This window comes from Phyllobates terribilis, unplaced genomic scaffold (assembly GCF_046119375.1).
Source record: "Phyllobates terribilis strain yellow unplaced genomic scaffold, ASM4611937v1 Scaffold_1__5_contigs__length_1240528914, whole genome shotgun sequence".
Lineage (NCBI taxonomy): Eukaryota > Metazoa > Chordata > Amphibia > Anura > Dendrobatidae > Phyllobates > Phyllobates terribilis.
This window is the reverse complement of record NW_027362761.1, coordinates 389,671,529-389,691,393: the sequence shown is the minus strand read 5'-3', so window position 1 is coordinate 389,691,393 and position 19,865 is coordinate 389,671,529. Positions and strand designations below refer to the sequence as shown.

At 42.3% G+C, this 19,865-nt stretch overlaps 1 protein-coding gene across 1 annotated transcript in view; it reads right to left on the bottom strand.

The window, feature by feature from the left end:
* The window catches only part of FBN2 (fibrillin 2), a 406,583-nt gene that overhangs the window by 116,894 nt on the left and 269,824 nt on the right, over positions 1–19,865 (bottom strand). The window contains exons 28-32 of the mRNA XM_073676558.1: positions 19,640–19,765; positions 18,977–19,099; positions 16,043–16,168; positions 2,132–2,257; positions 16–138 (exon numbers count right to left, since the gene is read on the bottom strand). Of these exons, the coding sequence (XP_073532659.1) occupies positions 16–138; positions 2,132–2,257; positions 16,043–16,168; positions 18,977–19,099; positions 19,640–19,765 (624 nt within the window). The remainder of the gene's footprint in view (positions 1–15; positions 139–2,131; positions 2,258–16,042; positions 16,169–18,976; positions 19,100–19,639; positions 19,766–19,865) is intronic.

Sequence of the window (19,865 nt, the reverse complement as noted above, 5' to 3'; positions counted from 1 at the left end):
CATGATTATGCCTACCATGACACATGATGCCGCTGCCAACCCAGCCTTCCTTGCAAAAACATTTAAAGCTTCCTGGTACATTGAGACATGTAGAGTGTAGATCACAATTGTGAGCACCAATCTCACACTCATCCACATCTGAAAAGAATATAGAAATATGAACAAATTTGAGATTCTGAAATTAGCGTTTCTCTGTATTATGGATAAGTTAATGTCACAAAGACAATATGCCAAGCACCCATTCTGATGTGAAAGTATGTTTTTAGAGATTCTTTACATTTCTCAGATTATAAATTCAACGATATCTATGATACCAGTATGATATGATGACGAATGATACAATATTACTAGTACTTTTATGTTAAAGGGAAATGTCATCTTGTTAGGAAGGTGAATAGAAAGTGAGTGTAATGTTTCTTATTTCCTTGCAGAGCACATGTAGAGGATGAAATTATTGTGCAAAAAAATACTGGGGAAAAAAACTGTACAAAATGCCCATACATGAGCTATAAGTAGGCTGGAGAATCATTTTCCATACATTTTTTATGTTTTTTTTTCAAATGCAATGTTTGGATGGATTTCATTTAATTACTAGGCTACTCCTTGTACAAACTTGATAGATTTTCTCAGGCAAAGGCTAAAATACATTCTAGATTCAGTAAGAATAGTGGTAGATGTGTCAGCATACTCATACTACAGTATATAAATACAATAAAACTCATATGGTGAATATAATATACTACACACTGAAAGGGACTTGACTACCTTCATCTACATAACTATGTTATATTACAGAGTTAAAGCGTTACATATGCTCCATTATAGTTTAGAAATAAAATATATGGTTACTGATTTCATATACTAATATTCTTAAAGGGATAGTCTAGGTTTCGAATTAGAAAAAAGAAAAAATACAGCCATTATTATCCATGACATCACAGATTATCCCCATTCAGGCTGTGTAGTCTGGGTTCAGTCACACACCTGCATCTTTAAACACACAAAAGTGGCAGTGTGATCAGTAGTTTCCGCTCACCACCCTTATTAACACATAGGGATAACAAGGTTTCAAAGACAAGTTGGCTTCTCTGAATCACCTACAGTTCTTCAATTGTATTTCCTTGTAATTGTTCCTAATCCCAGCTCCAATATTCTTAAAAGTATATGAAACACAGCAACATACTGCAGCAAGTAATAGAGAGGAAATGTATTTGTATATACTTACAAACACTGTTAAAATATGAGTTGTATAAATATTTATATAGATATATACTGTATACTGTGTATAGTGGCATGTTAGTCTTATATCTGACTCTGGGTTTCACCCTTCGCAGCTTCTTCAGGGGAATCTTACTGTGAAGGACAAAACAAATTGTTTGGCTGAAGTCCATCATGACCCAAGAAGCTGGAAAGGGTGAAACGCAGGGTTGGGCTGCAAACTAGTATGCCACAAGTATATTTTTAAACAATGCTCATTTTTATCAGTGTTTGTGGTTATACACAAATGTGTTTCCTTTTTATTATTGAAGCTAGGGGATTGCTACCCTATGTTATTGTGCGTTATATACCCTTATAAATATTCTGGGATTAGGAAAGATAAAATGTTAAGTGACCTAGAGGACTACATGTGTCAGTAAAGCATCAACACAGAAAGGCCAACTTGGATTTGGAACATTTTCCATCCCTACATTTTATTATTTAATGTATGTGGTGAGTAGAAGCCACTGATCAAACTGTGACTATTGTATGTTGAGAGATGCAGGAGTGTGAATTTAGATGTGCTAATCATTGCAGCTGCCATAATCATATATGCCAAAAGTTCCCTAATGTTTATCTTTCAAGCTGCATTTGACACTTACCTAGTGAATTTGCCGATAGCCATGCAAACCAGTAAGTAGTTAATCCCACCACCATGCACATGCAAGCCACAAATATTACAGACCTCCTTCTTCCCCTCCTTACGTGCCCATTTCATGCAACCACATGCTTGGAGGAAAAAAATGAGCAAGACACAAAGGTCATGTTAAAAGACTTTATTAACTGATGAAAAACAGAATATGGCAAAGAGAATGCTTGTGTCCAAAGGCGTGAAGTGGTTGGAGTTACAGAAAGCTGTAGGTTCATGGTGTACCTGTACATCCAGTTGTCCCCTTTTTCACTGCATACCCCACCTGACAATGACATACAAATGATCCTTTGGTGTTCTCACATTCACCAAACATGCAGATGTTCGAGTTGATGTCACATTCATTAACATCTGTAGAGAGAAGAAAAATGATATTTGCAAAGATACCAATCATTCGAATAAATCATCATAATATAGAATGGGAATGAAAAAGCATGAACTAGACAGTAATAGTGCACTCACCTCATTTATATAAAAAGTCACCAATCATATGTCAATAAATGTGCAATAAATCATGATAATACAGTAATGTAAATGACTATCACTTTCCAGGTTATTAATGTGTCTATAGACCAGTAGACACATGATTTAGATGGGTTCTGCAGACAATTTAATGGCTGTTGGGTCAGACTGACTGTTTCCATATGTCTACTGTTTGGAGAAGCAGGGATACACAGGTTGGATTTTTACCTGTCCAATACTTTGTTACCCTGGGTAATGACTAATGTTGAGCGAATTTGTTCGGCATTTCAAATTCGGGTTCGTGTTCGGGGTTCCGGCTTGTTCGCGCCAAAAAATCGTCTCCGCCCGTGAACATCCCTGATTTGCCACGCTGTCATGCAGTTATCTGTGTGATAGCGTGGCAAATCAGGGATGTTCATGGGCGGAGCTGATTTTTTTGCGCGAACAAGCCGGAACCCCGAACACGAACCCGAATTTGAAATGCCGAACAAATTCGCTTAACACTAGTAATGACACTAGAGATATCTGAGGGCAGTTTACCTTCCACCTTAACCTATAGAAATAATATACCGAACTGAACAGGCATTTTAATGGCAGAGTTGGGAAAGATATCTGTGTTATATCTAGAGCAATCTTTAAAGGGGATCTGTCAGTAAGATCAACCAACCCAAACTACACATATGGGCATGCAGGTCTTTGTTGTTGCATGGCCAATAAATTATCATTTAAATCACATGCAAATGAGGCGTTAAGTTCAGTTATTTACTGAAATGCATATATTTTGGGCTAAAAATATTTTTTGTAATTACCGTATTTTTCGGACTATAAGACGCACTTGGGGGGTGCGTCTTATAGTCCGAATGTTGGGGGGGTGTATATATATATATATGTGGGGTGTGGTGGGAATGGTAGCGGTGGAGGAGCGGGGCACAGGAGGCAGAAGCCGCCTGCCGCAGCCTACACTGGCCCCGCTGCTAAAGAAAATGAATATTCATGCTCCTTAATAGCGACACACAGTGTAGCCGCGCTGCGGCTCCTGCTGCTGCCAGAATCGCTTTGCCCGCTGTTAAAGGGCATGAATATTCAACCTCTCTCCACGCCCATGGGTGTGGGGAGGGGGTGAATATTCATGTCCTTTAATAAGCGGGCACTCGAGATAACCGGCAGCAGCAGGAGCCGCAGCGCGGCTACGCTGTGTGCCGGCTATGAAGGAGAGTGAAGTCACTGCTCCCCGCGCACGCAGTCCCGGCGTGGGGAGCAGCGACTTCCGGCAGCTGATCTCTCCTTGTGAGCCGCGCATGGCAGTGACGTCATGGGAGGCTCACATGGAGAGATCAGTGCAGGCAGACAGGACGCAGCGCTGGAGGAGAGAAGAAAGGTGAGTAGGAGTGTTTATTTTTCTTTTTTTATGTGCGGCATGAGGGGGATTAGGGGGACCATGCATACCAGTATAGGGATTAGGGGGACCATGCATACCATGATAGGGATTAGGGGTGCCATGCATACCAGGACAGGGATGTGGGGTGCCATGCATACCAGGACAGGGATGAGGGGTGCCATGCATACCAGGACAGGGATGAGGGGTGCCATGCATACCAAGACAGGGATGAGGGGTGCCATGCATACCAGGACAGGGATGAGGGGTGCCATGCATACCAGGATGGGGATTGCTGTGCCATGCATACCAGGATGGGGATTGCTGTGCCATGCATACCAGGATGGGGATTGCTATGCCATGCATATCAGGATGGGGATTAGGAGTGCCATGCATACCAGGACAGGGATGAGGGGTGCCATGCATACCAGGATAGGGATGAGGGGTGCCATGCATACCAGGATGGAGGGGTTCCATGCATACCAGGATGGAGGGATGCTAGACATACCAGGATGGAGGGATGCCAGGCACGCCAGGATGGGGATGGGGTCCACGTATAAAAGGAAGGGGGGGGCATATATACCAGGATGGGGGATATTGTCAGAATTGGGGGACATTACCCCTACACCAGTGTCAGCAGAAGACCTCCTCCCCCTTAAAAGTGCATCATGACCACATTTTTTGCTAAAAAATTTTTTTTATTTTCCTCCTCTAAAACCTAGGTGCGTCTTATGGTCCGGTGCGTCTTATAGTCCGAAAAATACGGTATTTTTTTTAATTGTTGTCTATAACCTGTGTTGCACTGTCTATTGCTGACTACAGAATGAATTAACTAGAACTCTGTCAGTCAGCTGTTAAGACAGAAATTTTATAAATGTTTTATCTGTTTTTTAGTGACCTCTCAGCTGCTTTATGATTGCAGAAAAGTTCAGCTGTCCTTGGTTTTTGGTCATACAGTAAATCATTCCGAGCTTTAGATTGAAACCCCGATGTAAGTGCTCAGCGTAGAGTGCAGGATAAATGTGATCCAAAATGTTATGTAGAATGTTCCCAATAAAAGCTTCCACTAAGTCCACAAAAAAGCAAGTCCTCACTCAGGTCTGTCATCTGTCAGTAGAAATATAGCGGGCTTCCATGTTACTGGTAGTATAAATGCTCTGGAAAAGCAAAATGGCTCCTCACCCCCCAAAAGAAGTCCAGCGAATTCTGCACTCCCAAACAAAATACCCCTCTCCCTTCTGAGCCCAAGTGTGCCTCAACCAGATTTAGAGTCCACATTTGGCATTTCTGTAGCAGTGAGAGCCCGCTTAATTTACAGGGTCCATGTCTCCAGAAGCACCAGCTGGACACAGTGTATGGGTACTACAATATATGAATTTTCACTCAGCAACTTTCACTGCTGCTTGTTTCTGGCAAACACCCATGGAGTCAAAATCGTCACTGCACATATAGATAAATTCCCAGAGGGGTGTAATTTTCAAAATGGGGTCACTTCAGGGGAAATTCTGCCCTTCTAGGACTTAGGAGCACTGTATATGGAGACCCCAAACTATTCTATGATAATTTGTTCTTCAAGAGTCAAATAGTGCTCCTTGCATTCCTAGTCTCACCGTGTGGCTAACCAGTACTGTACAGCCACATATGGGGTATTGCCAAGTTCATCAGAAATTGTGTGACATATTTTGGTGCCATTTTTACCTATTTCCAAGTGTGACAATGTAAAATCTGGGGCTAAAACGACATTTTTGTGGCAAAAATGTAATTATGTTTTCTTCACTGCCCAATGGTATAAAATTTTGTGAAATACATGTGGTGTCAATATGATGACTGCACCCCTGGATGCCATTCAGGAGTGGGATCTATACACTTATCATAGTGAGTATAATTCACGCATATATGGGCTAATGCACGAGCACTTTATAGTTTTGAAGAACAAATGGTGGTGTATATGATCTGTATCTTGATATATGATGATGGTGAACTAGTATAGTTCTAAAATAGATGAAGTCATTATATTTATGCAGTAATGCTCTTATATTCATATAGGATATCTATCAGCAATGTTTGATGAACTAGCACTTTACTATACTAGTTTGGAGATAAGAGTGTGACTTATTACAGGATGCACCTGTGCCTATTTTTGGTGCATTTTTATATATGTGCATGATCTATGTTTATACAAAATGAAGCACTAGCACACTTTGTTAAATAACAGTGTTCAGCCACTACATCTATGTGCAGAGAGGCACATGTATTTGTATATTATACGGATATACGGATATATAATAACAAGCTGCCTCATACCTCCTAGTCCAACCATGCCACCAGCACTGATTAGCAGCTTTCTGTCACTGCACAATGTACACAGAAAGCTGCCAATAAGTGGTGGGGTGGAGTTTTGTGCAGCTCAACATCTCAGCTCTGCTCAATCTACAGCAGAGAAAACTGTGATTTTATCATAACTGCTACACCCAGTAAACTAAGCGAAACATGACTGGAATCAGTGTCTCTGTCCGTACAATAATGCTGCTGTCAGATTACATAATAAAAACCTGCTGACAGATTCCCATTAAGTGAATATGAAGTGAGTTGCATTATCAATCACACCTACATTAATATGGCACAGTGTTCTTGAAAGCTCTCTGTTTCTCTCTCCATGCTCTCAGTGATACTGTTAGACAAATGTTCAAGTAGCACATCATATATAACCGTGGATGGGAACCATAAGAACCATTTAGTTCCCCCACATTAATAAAGAAAATCACGAGGAGGTGGAGTACTCCCAAATACTATATAGAAAAGAACGGAACATGGAGTAGCCATAAACCACCAGGTAAGATAAAAACGGACAAATTTTATTGATAGAATTACATAAAAAAATACATGACATATTGGAATAAGGTCTAATACAGGAGGAATGATGAGGGACATCTGTCCATATAATATATATCCCATGGGAAAAGGAACAATAAGGTACAATAGGTTGGTACAAATAAATGCAATATACAAAATATTTTCTACACTGTAAGATAGTAACCAACCATATAGTTATGACCAATCCTGTATTGTCTCAGCATGACCTGTCAAGTCAATTTGATCCTACCAAGAAAATATATAAATAGAAGAGGAGACATATAGTATGACTCAGACACTGCCCATAAAAACGCCCAAATGTAAAAAGGGAAAAGGTAAAGGCAGTGATCTATTGAGACTTACCCATGTGTGCAAAAGCAGGTGTGCCCCATGCTGCCCCGATGCGCATTTCACCAAAGCTTTTTCAAGGGGAGGTGCTCCCCTTAAAAAAGATAAAATGAGCAATTGTAAGTACACAGTGCTATATAACATGATGATTGCAATATATTAAGAGGATACGAATTTTGATGGGAGGAGTGCTTCTTTAATTATTATATTGAATTAATTAGTAATTTCGAACATACTTTGTGATTCAGCATATTTAGAGAACTGTTTGATGTTGGTGAATGGAAACAAATTACAAGAGACTGAAAAACGATTCTGTATAATGTTTGACAGCTTTGTTTTATTACAGTATGTTATATTGTGATGGTTAGAGCTACAAGTCTGCAGTCCAGGGCATCAGCATGATTTTAGTTGCTGTGTGCCGATTACCTGACATTTGTCATATGATTGGAAGAAGAGTTGGCCATGATATGCCTACAGTAAGGGTCTACTCTTTATACCTATGATTCTTTCCAGTAAAATCTGCATTGGCGACAAACAAGTTTTAGCGCTGTGATTTTCCCGATCTATAAGATAAAGTGGTTGCCCCCACATTATAGTTTAGAGAACCTGTACACTCGTCTACATTTATATCATACTAGCTATTGAACCCGTTCTACGCCCGGGTGTCGAGCATTTTTATTGGTATATGGTCTCCCATGCTGGTATGTGCTGCCCCCCTCCTGGTATTTGTACTGCCCCATCCTGTCCCAACCATCCTATCCTGGTATGCATGACACCCCTCATCCCCATCCTGGTAGGCATGGCACCCCTCACTTCCAATCCTGGTATGCATGGCACCCCTCACTCCCAATCTTGGCATGTATGGCACCACTCACCCCCAATTCTGGTATGTATGGCACTGCTCACCCCCAATTCTGGTATGCATGGCACCCCTCACCCCTAATCCTGGTATGCATGGCACCCCTCATCCCTATGCTAGTATGCATGGCACGACTCACCCCCAATCCTAGTATGCATGGCACCTCTCATCCCAATTCTGGAATGTATGGCCTCCTCATCCCAGAAACCTGGCATGCATGATACCCCTCAACCCCTATCCTGGTATGCATGGCACCCATCACCCCCCAATCCTGGTATGCATGGCACCCCTCAACCCCAATCCTGGTATGCATGGTATTCCATCCCTCATCCCTATCCTGGTATGTATGGTATCCCTCATCCTGGTATGCATGGCACCTCTCATCCCCAATCCCGGTATGCATGGCACCTCTCATCCCCAATCCCGGTATGCATGGCACCCCTCATCCCCAATCCCGGTATGCATGGCACCCCTCATCCCCAATCCCGGTATGCATGGCACCCCTCATCCCCAATCCCGGTATGCATGGCACCCCTCATCCCCAATCCCGGTATGCATGACACATCTTATCCCCAATCCCGGTATGCATGGCACCCCTCATCCCCAATCCCAGTATGCATGGCACCCGTAATCCCCAATCCTGGTATGCATGGCACCCCTCATCCCCAATCCCGGTATGCATGGCACCCCTCATCCCCAATCCTGGTATGCATGGCACCCCTCACCCCCAATCCTGGTATACATGGAACCCCTCAACCCCACTCCTGGTATGCATGGCACCACTCAGCCCCCAATCCTGGTATGCATGGCACCCCTCAACCCCAATCCAGGTATGCATGGTACCCCATCCCTCATCCCCAATCCTGGTATGCATGGTACCCCATCCCTCATCCCTATCCTGGTATGTATGGTATCCTTCATCCTGTTATGCATGGCCCCCCTCATCCAAATCCCGGTATGCATGGCACCCCTCACCCCCAATCCCGGTATGCATGGCACCCCTCATCCTCAATCCCGGTATGCATGGCACCCCTTATCCCCAATCCCAATATGCATGGCACCCCTCATCCCCGATTCCGGTATGTGTGGCATCCCTCATCCCCAATCCTGGCATGCGTGGCACCCCTCATCCCCAATCCTGGTATGCGTGGCACCCCTCACTCCCAATCTTGGCATGTATGGCACCACTCACCCCCAATTCTGGTATGTATGGCACTGCTCACTCCCAATTCTGGTATGCATGGCACCCCTCACCCCTAATCCTGGTATGCATGGCACCCCTCATCCCTATCCTAGTATGCATGGCACGACTCACCCCCAATCTTAGTATGCATGGCACCTCTCATCCCAATTCTGGAATGTATGGCCTCCTCATCCCAGAAACCTGGCATGCATGATACCCCTCAACCCCTATCCTGGTATGCATGGCACCCATCACCCCCCAATCCTGGTATGCATGGCACCCCTCAACCCCAATCCTGGTATGCATGGTATTCCATCCCTCATCCCTATCCTGGTATGTATGGTATCCCTCATCCTGGTATGCATGGCACCTCTCATCCCCAATCCCGGTATGCATGGCACCCCTCATCCCCAATCCCGGTATGCATGGCACCCCTCATCCCCAATCCCGGTATGCATGGCACCCCTCATCCCCAATCCCGGTATGCATGGCACCCCTCATCCCCAATCCCGGTATGCATGACACATCTTATCCCCAATCCCAGTATGCATGGCACCCCTCATCCCCAATCCCAGTATGCATGGCACCCGTAATCCCCAATCCTGGTATGCATGGCACCCCTCATCCCCAATCCCGGTATGCATGGCACCCCTCATCCCCAATCCTGGTATGCATGGCACCCCTCACCCCCAATCCTGGTATACATGGAACCCCTCAACCCCACTCCTGGTATGCATGGCACCACTCAGCCCCCAATCCTGGTATGCATGGCACCCCTCAACCCCAATCCAGGTATGCATGGTACCCCATCCCTCATCCCCAATCCTGGTATGCATGGTACCCCATCCCTCATCCCTATCCTGGTATGTATGGTATCCTTCATCCTGTTATGCATGGCCCCCCTCATCCAAATCCCGGTATGCATGGCACCCCTCACCCCCAATCCCGGTATGCATGGCACCCCTCATCCTCAATCCCGGTATGCATGGCACCCCTTATCCCCAATCCCAATATGCATGGCACCCCTCATCCCCGATCCCGGTATGTGTGGCATCCCTCATCCCCAATCCTGGCATGCGTGGCACCCCTCATCCCCAATCCTGGTATGCGTGGCACCCCTCATCCCCAATCCCGGTATGCGTGGCACCCCTCATTCCCAATCCTGGTATGCGTGGCACCCCTCATCCCCAATCCCGGTATGCGTGGCACCCCTCATCCCCAATCCTGGTATGCATGGTACCCCTCACCCCAATCCAGGTATGCGTGGTGCCCCTCACCCCCCAATCCTGGTATGTGTGGTACCCCTCACCCCTATCCTGGTATGTATGGTACCCCTCGTCCTCCCAATCCTGGTATGTGTGGTACCCCTCATCCCCCCAATCCTGGTATGCGTGGTACCCCTCATCCCCTCAATCCTGGTATGTGTAGGCACCGCATCCCTTTCATGCTGTACACACATCCAAAAAAAATAAACACTTATACTCACCTTTCTTCTCTGTGCTCCAGCGCTGCTGCATCCTGTTCTGCCGGACGCCGGGAAGGAGTGCGGCGCCGGAGCACCGCGCTGTCCGGCGCCATTTTGCTGAAGACACTGCATATGTATCTTCAGTAAAATGGCGCCGGATAGCGCTATGCGCATGCGCCGATCCAACGCCTCACTCCTGCCCCCGTCTCCGGAGAAGAGAGGCGCCGCGTCAACGCTCCTCTCGGTCAGGTAATTATGTAAGTATGGCGCCGGAGATCGCGGTATGCGTTCAGTGTCTACGCATACCGTGATCTCCGGCGACATACACTCCTCTTACCTGTAACGGCTCCATGCGTTCTTCTGTCTGGAACCAGACTGCGAGTCGCGCTTGCGCAGTCTATCGAGACTTCAGACAGAGGGACGCATCCCCGGTTATATTATAGATGTTTGATGCACTAGCACCTTATTTGTTTATTTTTTTTATATCAGTCTGTATATAGGACGTAATACAATAATTAATGTGGTATGATCTATTATATTGTATGATTTATTATATAATCTTTTATAATGTGCAATGATACTTAATTCCCACTAGTCATATATGTTTTTTTTTTATTTTCCTGATTGTGTGTCCCCTGTCTGTATGTCTGTATTGATTTTAAATTGTCTTTTTTGTACATCCTCTGTTACCACTGGATCATTAATAAAGATTGATTATATTTTATATCACTCAAACTATCTGGGCATTTTTCAAATTCTTTTCTGTGTTTTTCTGATTTGGCATTTCTGTAGCAATGAGAGCCCATTTAATTTACGGGTTCCATGTCTCCAGAAGCAAGCGCTGGGCACAATGTATGGGTACTACAATGTACTGGGCACTATACTGGCAGATTTACAATTTTCAATCAGCAACATTCACTGCTGCTTTTTTCTGGCAAACACCCATGGAGTCAAAATTGTAACTGCACCTATACAGGGTGGGCCATTTATATGGATACACTTAAATAAAATGGGAATGGTTGGTGATATCAACTTCCTGTTTGTGGCACAATATGGGAGGTGGAAAACGTTTCCAGATGGGTGGTGACCATGGCGGCCATTTTGAACTCAGCCAGTTTGGATCCAACTTTATTGTTTTCAATGGGAAGAGGGTCATGTGACGCATCAAACATATTGAGAATTTCATAAGAAAAACAATGGTGTGCTTGGTTTTAACGTAACTTTATTCTTTCATGAGTTATTTACAAGTTTATGACCACTTATAAAATGTGTTCAAAGTGCTGCTCATTGTGTTGGATTGTCAATGCAACCCTCTTCTCCCACTCTTGACACACTGATAGCAACACCGCAGGAGAAATGCTAGCACAGGCTTCCAGTATCCGTTTATTCATGATAGAATAAAGTTACGCTAAAACCAAACACACCATTGTTTTTCTTATGAAATTCTCAATAAGTTCCATGTGTCACATGATCCTCTTCCCATTGAAAAAAATAAAGTTGGATCCAAAATGGCTGACTTTAAAATGGCCACCATCAATCTGGAGAAGTTTTTCCCCTCCCATATACTAATGTGCCACAAACAGGACGTTGATATCACCAACCATTCCCATTTAATTTAGGTGTATCCATATAAGTGGCCCACCCTGTTGATAAATTCCCAGAGGGGTGTAATTTCCAGAATGGGGTCACTTGAGGGAGGATTCTGCTCTTCTAGCACTTAGGGGCTCTGTATATGGGGTCCCTAAACTGTTCTGTGATAATTTGTTCTCTAAGAGTCAAATAGCGCTCCTTGCATTCCTAGTCTAGCCGTGTGGCTAACCAGTACTGTACAGCCACATATGGGGTATTGCCAAGTTCATCAGAAGTTGTGTGACAAATGTTGGTGCCATTTTTACCTATTTCCAAGTGTGACAATGTAAAAACCGGGGCTCAAACCAAATTTTTGTGGTAAAAATGTAATTATTTTTTCTTCACTGCCCAATGGTATAAAATTCTGTGAAATACATGTGGTGTCAATATGATCACTGCACCCCTAGACTAATTCATTGAGAGGTATAGTTTGTAAAATTAGATTACTTATAGGGGGGGTTCTGCTGTTCTGGCACCTCAAGGGCTCTGCCAATGTGACATATCACCCTCAAACCATTTCAGCAAAATGTGCACTACAATCTGAGCTTTGGACTGTGCCTCAAAAGTAGTTTTAGGCCACATAAAAGGTATTGGCATACTCAGGAGAAATTGCGTAACTTATTTTGTGGTCCATTTTCTCCTATTATCCCTTTTGAAAATTGAAAACTTGAGGCCAAAATAAAATTTTAGTGTAAAAAATTGTAATTTTCCATTGACACAGCCCAATGTTATATAATTCTGTGAATCGCTTGAGGAGTAAAAATGCTCACTACACCACAAGATGAATTCCTCAAAAGGTGTAGTTTCCAAAATGGGGTCATTTGTGTGGGTTTCTGCTGTTTTTGCATGTTAGGGGCTCTTCAAATGTGACATGGCATCCGCAACCTATTCCAACCAAAATTGCGCTCCGGAATTCAATTGACGCTCCTTCCCTTCTGAGCCCTGCCGTGCACCCAAACAGTAATTTTACACCACATATGAAGTATCGGTGTACTCAGGAGAAATTGCACAACAAATTGTATGGTCCATTTTCTCCTCTTACCCTTGTGAAAATGAAAAATTTGGTCTGAAACATCATTTTTGCGGGAAAAAATGTATTTTTCATTTTTACGGTTCAAAGTTATAAAATTATGTGAAGCACCTGGGCTTTCAAGGTGCTCACTACACCGCTATAAAAGTTCCTTGAGGGGTGTAGTTTACAAAATGGGGTCACTTGTGGGGGTTTCCACTGTTTAGGCACATTAGGTGCTCTCCAAACATGGTGTCCGCTATCTATTCCAGCCAATTTTGCGTTCTAAAAGTCAAATGGCACCCCTTCTTTTCCGAGCCCTGCAGTGCACCCAAACAGTAGTTTTCCTCCACATATGAGGCATCAATGTACTCAGGAGAGATTGCGCAACAAATTGGTTGTTTCATTTTCTCCTGTTACCATTATAAAAATTCTGATATTTTTACATTTAAATGCAAAAAAATTCAACCTAAATTTACCAGTAACATAAGGTACAATGTGTCATGAAAAGTAATCTCAGAATCACTGAGATTTGTTGAAGTGTTCCAGAGTTATTACCACATAAAATGACAATGGTCAGAATTGTAAAAGTTGTCCTGGTCAGGAAGGTGAAAACAGGTTTAGCAGTGAAGGGGTTAATGAAACCCAATTGCAAATTTCATTTTTAGCCCAAAGTATATGCATTTCCGTAAAGAAAACAAAGCCCTTAAGGAGTCCATATCCTTTAAGGAATCTGCGCTAATTCTGTTGAATGTGGAGAAATATCTCCTGGTATGCCAAGTCAGCAATCTGTCTTGCTAAATTTTGAACAGCTCCAACAAGGTTCTCAGCAATAGTTAAAACTGTCTGGTTATCCTGTGTGCTGATCTTTTTCTAAGGGGTTAAGTACATTCAGTGCTTCTCATAAATCCATGACATCACCAGCATCTGGATTACTGGAAGTCAAAGGAAGAATAGAGTAAACACTGGGCCACGGAGGTGACAAGACTTTTTCCAATAAAAGTACTCAAAGGAAAAGATTCAATGTCCAGCCGCCAGGGAATTTCTATACCTGTACAATTTCCAGTACATCATACATTTCACAAGGGATAATTTATACCATCTCTTACTTAATACAAAGCTGGTGCAATTAAAAACTGTCTAAGGATTTGGGTATACAACAGCGAGACTACTCAAAAGGGCAGCAAGTCAACCCTTCCCTAATTAGTGGAAAACTGAAGTGACGACAGTCATAATACACTAATGGTATATGACTAATAACTCCTCAGCACAACATTTGTTTTCAATTGCAGTTCAACTTTGCTCTAGTAATATCTGCAGATACTGTAATGTAAAGTAGCATTTGGTTCTTTTTGCAGTGACAGACTTTCATGCTCTGTATCATCGATTTTTTTTAATCTATTTTAAAATAATAAGTGCATTCTTGGAATAAATGGATGAAAGTAAAGAAGTATATTTTGTACAGTATGCACATGATGTTTCTTTACTAAAATATTCTTAGTAATATTTACTTACAAAATTGTTTGCCATTATAGCAGAATTGAGGATGAGAATGATGAGGGCTTTTCATCCCATCTTTGGTCCCTGATCCTCAACTGAGCCCCTATTGTAGCCTCATGTATAAAAAGTGGTTACACGTACAGGAAACCCTGTCCACTCAATTTATTTATTTTTTGTATTTATTTTACTCACTTATATAGCGCCATTAATTCCACAACACTATACAGACATCATCATCACTGTCCCAATTGGGGCTCACAATCTAGATTTCCTATCAGTATGTCTTTGGAGTTTGGGAGGAAACCGGAGTACCCGCAAATACGGGGAGAACATACAAACTACTTGCGAGAATTTCACCCTGAGAATAAATCTCTCCTAGGATCTCCATACATGTCTCTGCAGCTAAGGTGACACTGTCTGACAAAGTTCTTGGTGTGAGTACTGGTTCAATACACACATACATAGAGGGATTGTTTAAGAATCCTCAGACATACTGCATAGGTATAAAGTCAGAATAGCCTTAGACTTCAATGGAGAGACCAATAAGTAGGTAAAATTGGCTAGGGTTGCTGAACGGTCATTAGGAGACCCACATTTTCTTGAAAAGTATTGGCCTTAGACATGAGCAGTTTAGCTAAATAACTTGAAAATGCTGAGCCCCATGTCAAACTTATATAAGGGCCTTCCAAGGTCAAACAGTCACAATGGGCGGCACGGTGGCGCAGTGGTTAGCACTTGCAGTGCTGGGGTCCTGGGTTCATATCCCACCAAGGACAACATCTGCAACGAGTTTGTATGTTCTTCCCGTGTTTGTGTGGGTTTCCTCTGGGTTCTCTGGTTTCCTCCCACACTCCAAAGACATACTGATAGGGAATCTAGATTGTGAGCCCCGATGGGGACAGCAACAATAATGTATGTAAAGCGCTGCGGAATATGTTAGCGCTATGTAAAGATTATTATTATTAGTATATCTCATTCTCTATTTTAATCTTTTTACAGATGGTACAAGTGGGTAAGAAAATAAGAGCATATTGATAGTACCAGAATTGTAGACTTTTGCAGAAAAAAGTTCTGATTAAAACAAAACAGAAATATTGGTGGGATCATGGTCAGATCAAAGGTAAATCGTAAGTTATAAATGTGGCTTGCCATCAAATATAATGTACACCAATGAAATCTGAAAGCAATGCGAAAACATATAGACAAATGTGTGGACAAATGTAAGTTCTAGCAATAAATATGTCAGTTAGAAGCTAGTAATTACTTTCTAGAAAGACTAACAATATGATTCATTCTATATCCTCTTAGTGTTGCAACCTTTTCCCCAGAAACATAACCTAAAATGATTGTGGTGGATTTGGCTTAGCAATTGCTATTAGGAAATAAGCATGTCATTACTGTTCCAGACTACTGCTCCATCTTAGGAGAATAAAGAAAATTTTAATTCACTTACCTATGCATGTTTTCATGTCAATGCTCGCCATAAATCCATCAAAGCATAGACAGCGATATTCTCCTGGAATGTTGGTGCACTGTCCTCCATCACAGATTTCAGGGTTGTCTTCACATTCATCAATATCTGGAAAACCATAGATTTATATAGTCACTGTCAATTTCTTGGACAGTATAATGTCTTAGAAAAGACATAATAAATAAACATGAACTTACAGATTTCTTTTCTATCATTTCATAGTTATGGTCAAATTGGTTGATAAGATTGCAGTTATCGTTGATTGAACACTTTGGTGCAGTTGGGTTCTTCTGCATACTACTTAATTATACATATGAGCCTTAATATTAATGTTAGCGATAATCAGTCAACTAGTAGAGACCAGAATCAGTTTGGAAAAATCTTCGTGGACAGAATATGTATAATTTACTTCTAATGTTAAATTGTGGGTTCAGTTTTAACCTAGTTTACTCCTTGAAGCATCTTAAATGCTGCTGTCACGCTTGTGTTTATGTGATTATCTAAGAAACTACTGTACTTTCACTCAAAATGTCAGAGGATCAGCACTATGTTCCTTTTTGAGCAGCATGTATCTGTCATTAGAGGTGTGCGATGAAGGGGAAATCGGACATTTTTAAAACCACTATTGCTGGTGCCATTTTTAAGAAAATCATGAATGATAATGAAGGAGACAGAAAGCGGAACACTATATTACATTGAAATAATGTTCCCTGGGCTATGGAATGGTGGTGAGTGATCTGCTATCATTGACCACTTAAAGGGAATCTGTCACCTCTTTGGAGTTATCAGACCTCTAATATGGGCATATAGGTTACAGAATGTAACTCTATTCTTACCTGTATGGCCCATATTACAGGTCTGATTGCAGAGAAATCTCTTTTTATTCCATCCGTTTTTCTAGGCTTGGCATCCTTCTATCTGAGAGGAAGTGGGGACCAAACCTCGTTGTTGCACACGCCTGAGGTCACTGGAGCGGAAGTCACAGTGACTTCCGGCACCTGCGCACTGGAGCAGACAAGTAAGATAGCGCAGGGAGAAAAAAAAAGCGCCTTCAGCTATAGGCGCATTGCGCATGCGCAGGATGTTCAGCTCTAGACTGCACATCACAGGGCCCTGTGACGTGCAGGGGAGGGAAGGAGAGGGGGGGAATATTTAAATTAAGCATATAGGCGGGTATTTCTTGGCGTACTCCGGATGCCAAGCCTAGAAAAACGGATTGAATAAAAAGATTTCTCTGAAATCAGACCTGTAATATGGGCCATACAGGTAAGTATAGATTTACATTTCTATAACCTGTGTGGCTATATTAGAGGTCTGATAACTCCAAAGGGGTGACAGATTCCCTTTAAGATAGAAATCACACTCCGGTATTGCAGCTCAGCAAACTTTTCTATTGTACTTGGCTCCCTATTTTGCATTGGAGGACTTGTCCCATGGACTTGCTGTAGCTCTATATGGTGATGCAGCACCATATCTATAGTAGAGTTTAGTTCAGTATCTTTGAAAACATGGGATAAAATATAGGTGCCATAGATATAATTGTTTATAACGTGGGAAATATCTGTTACTTCATGGCCCTTGCAAAAAAAAGTTCTGATTAAAACAAAACAGAAATATTGGTGGGATCATGGTCAGATCAAAGGTAAATCGTAAGTTATAAATGTGGCTTGCCATCAAATATAATGTACACCAATGAAATCTGAAAGCAATGCGAAAACATATGGACAAATGTGTGGACAAATGTAAGTTCTAGCAATAAATATGTCAGTTAGAAGCTAGTAATTACTTTCTAGAAAGACTAACAATATGATTCATTCTATATCCTCTTAGTGTTGCAACCTTTTCCCCAGAAACATAACCTAAAATGATTGTGGTGGATTTGGCTTAGCAATTGCTATTAGGAAATAAGCATGATGAAGTCACTTCTCATAAATCTCACTTAGCCTGTCTTGTGCAAGGGAAATAACCTTGCCATAAGAAAACACAATATTTTTTTTAATTGTCTTACAAAATATACGATTCATAGTCTGAATACAACTTTATGACTCACATTGTTACTGACAAGTGGGGATAGCCACAAATCTCAGCTATTCTCATAACATACTGTATATTACATTCCTCATGCTTTATATGCCTAATCTAAGTAAACATATTGTGTGCATAGAGCAGAGGTCCCCAACCTTTCTGACCTTGAGAGCCCCATTCAGATATGAAAAAAGGTCACGAGCCACATTCAGCTCTGAGAGAGGGTCGCAAGCCACATCCAGGTCTGAAAGAGGGTCGTGAGCCACATTCAGCTCTGAGAGGGTCGCGAGTCACATCCAGCTCTGAGAGGATCGCGAGCCACATCCAGTCTGAGAGAGGGTCGCGAGCCACATCCAGGTCTGAGAGAGGGTCGCGAGCCACATCCAGGTCTGAGAGAGGGTCGCGAGCCACATCCAGGTCTGAGAGAGAGTCGGGAGCCACATCCAGGTCTGAGAGAGGGTCGCGAGCCACATCCAGGTCTGAGAGAGGGTTGCGAGCCACATCCAGGTCTGAAAGAAGGTCGCGAGCCACATCCAGCTCTGAGAGGGTCGCGAGACACATCCAGCTCCTGCCCCACTCACAGTAGTGACACCCAGAGCCCCCTATTACCGGTATAAAGACAGCCAAAGCTTTTCCACTAATATTACACCAAGGCAGTATACCAAGCTCCAGGGTTTCCTATCTTACCTCCATTCAGATCTTCTCTTCTGTGCAGTGCTATGCACAAAAGTCACCATCTAGAGATCTACTCTTAATAGCTGTTTGCTATACCTGGTGCTAATGCACTAAGCTGGCAGACAGCACATCATGGACTCGTGAGCCACATGTGGCTCTCAAGCTACTGGTTGGGGATTCCTTGCAAAGAGTATATGAATCAAAGGTTACAGTTACCTGCACATGTTCTTGAGTCCGGCAGTAAAGCATAGCCATCAAGGCAACTACATTGATAACTTCCTTCTGAGTTTTCACAGTGTGTGTCACATCCACCATTCATTATCCTACACTCATCAATATCTGAAACAGAAAATTATTTATAAGCTGTGTAACATCATCCACTATATTTTCAATATATAAAATTATCTCCAGTACAAAATACAGTTATAGCCCATCATTGACATTTTTTTTTACCGTGGTGGCAATGTTGCTGTCATGCTTCTGCCATAAGTTTTTGTGGCTCGTATTTTGTGTTTTCTCAGCGTTTTGGGATGCTACTATTGGATGTAGATATATTGTAAAGTATTACTATAGTGTGAGAAAGTATTTTAGGATGTAAGTGGATGTGTTTGAGAATAAAGTTGAAATGTTTGAAGATATAACTTCAACTCATATTGGAGAAAATTTATACGTACAACTAGGAAAAAGTCAATATTGCCCATGATAAGGAGAATATATTGACTCTATGGCAACTAAAATACTATAATAATCAATAATCCGTATCAGCATGTATATGTGTACCTATATAATCTGGTAGGATATTTCTATATGATGCTATACCAGAATATGATTTATTCATGGATTACAAACTCATTCCATGCATATGTCATCTGAACTTACCAGTGCAGCCCAGCCGGTCTGGAGTGGCTAGGTACCCCGGGTTACAGGAACATTGATATGTGCCAATTATATTCACACATTTTCCATTTCTACAGAGATTTTCACTGAGTGAGCACTCATTGACATCTAAACGAGATAGAAATGCTCAGAAAAAAGACATACAAAAGGTGCAGAATATCTCTGTACATTATTTATAGGTTTGGTATTTTTAGGACAGACTTATTAA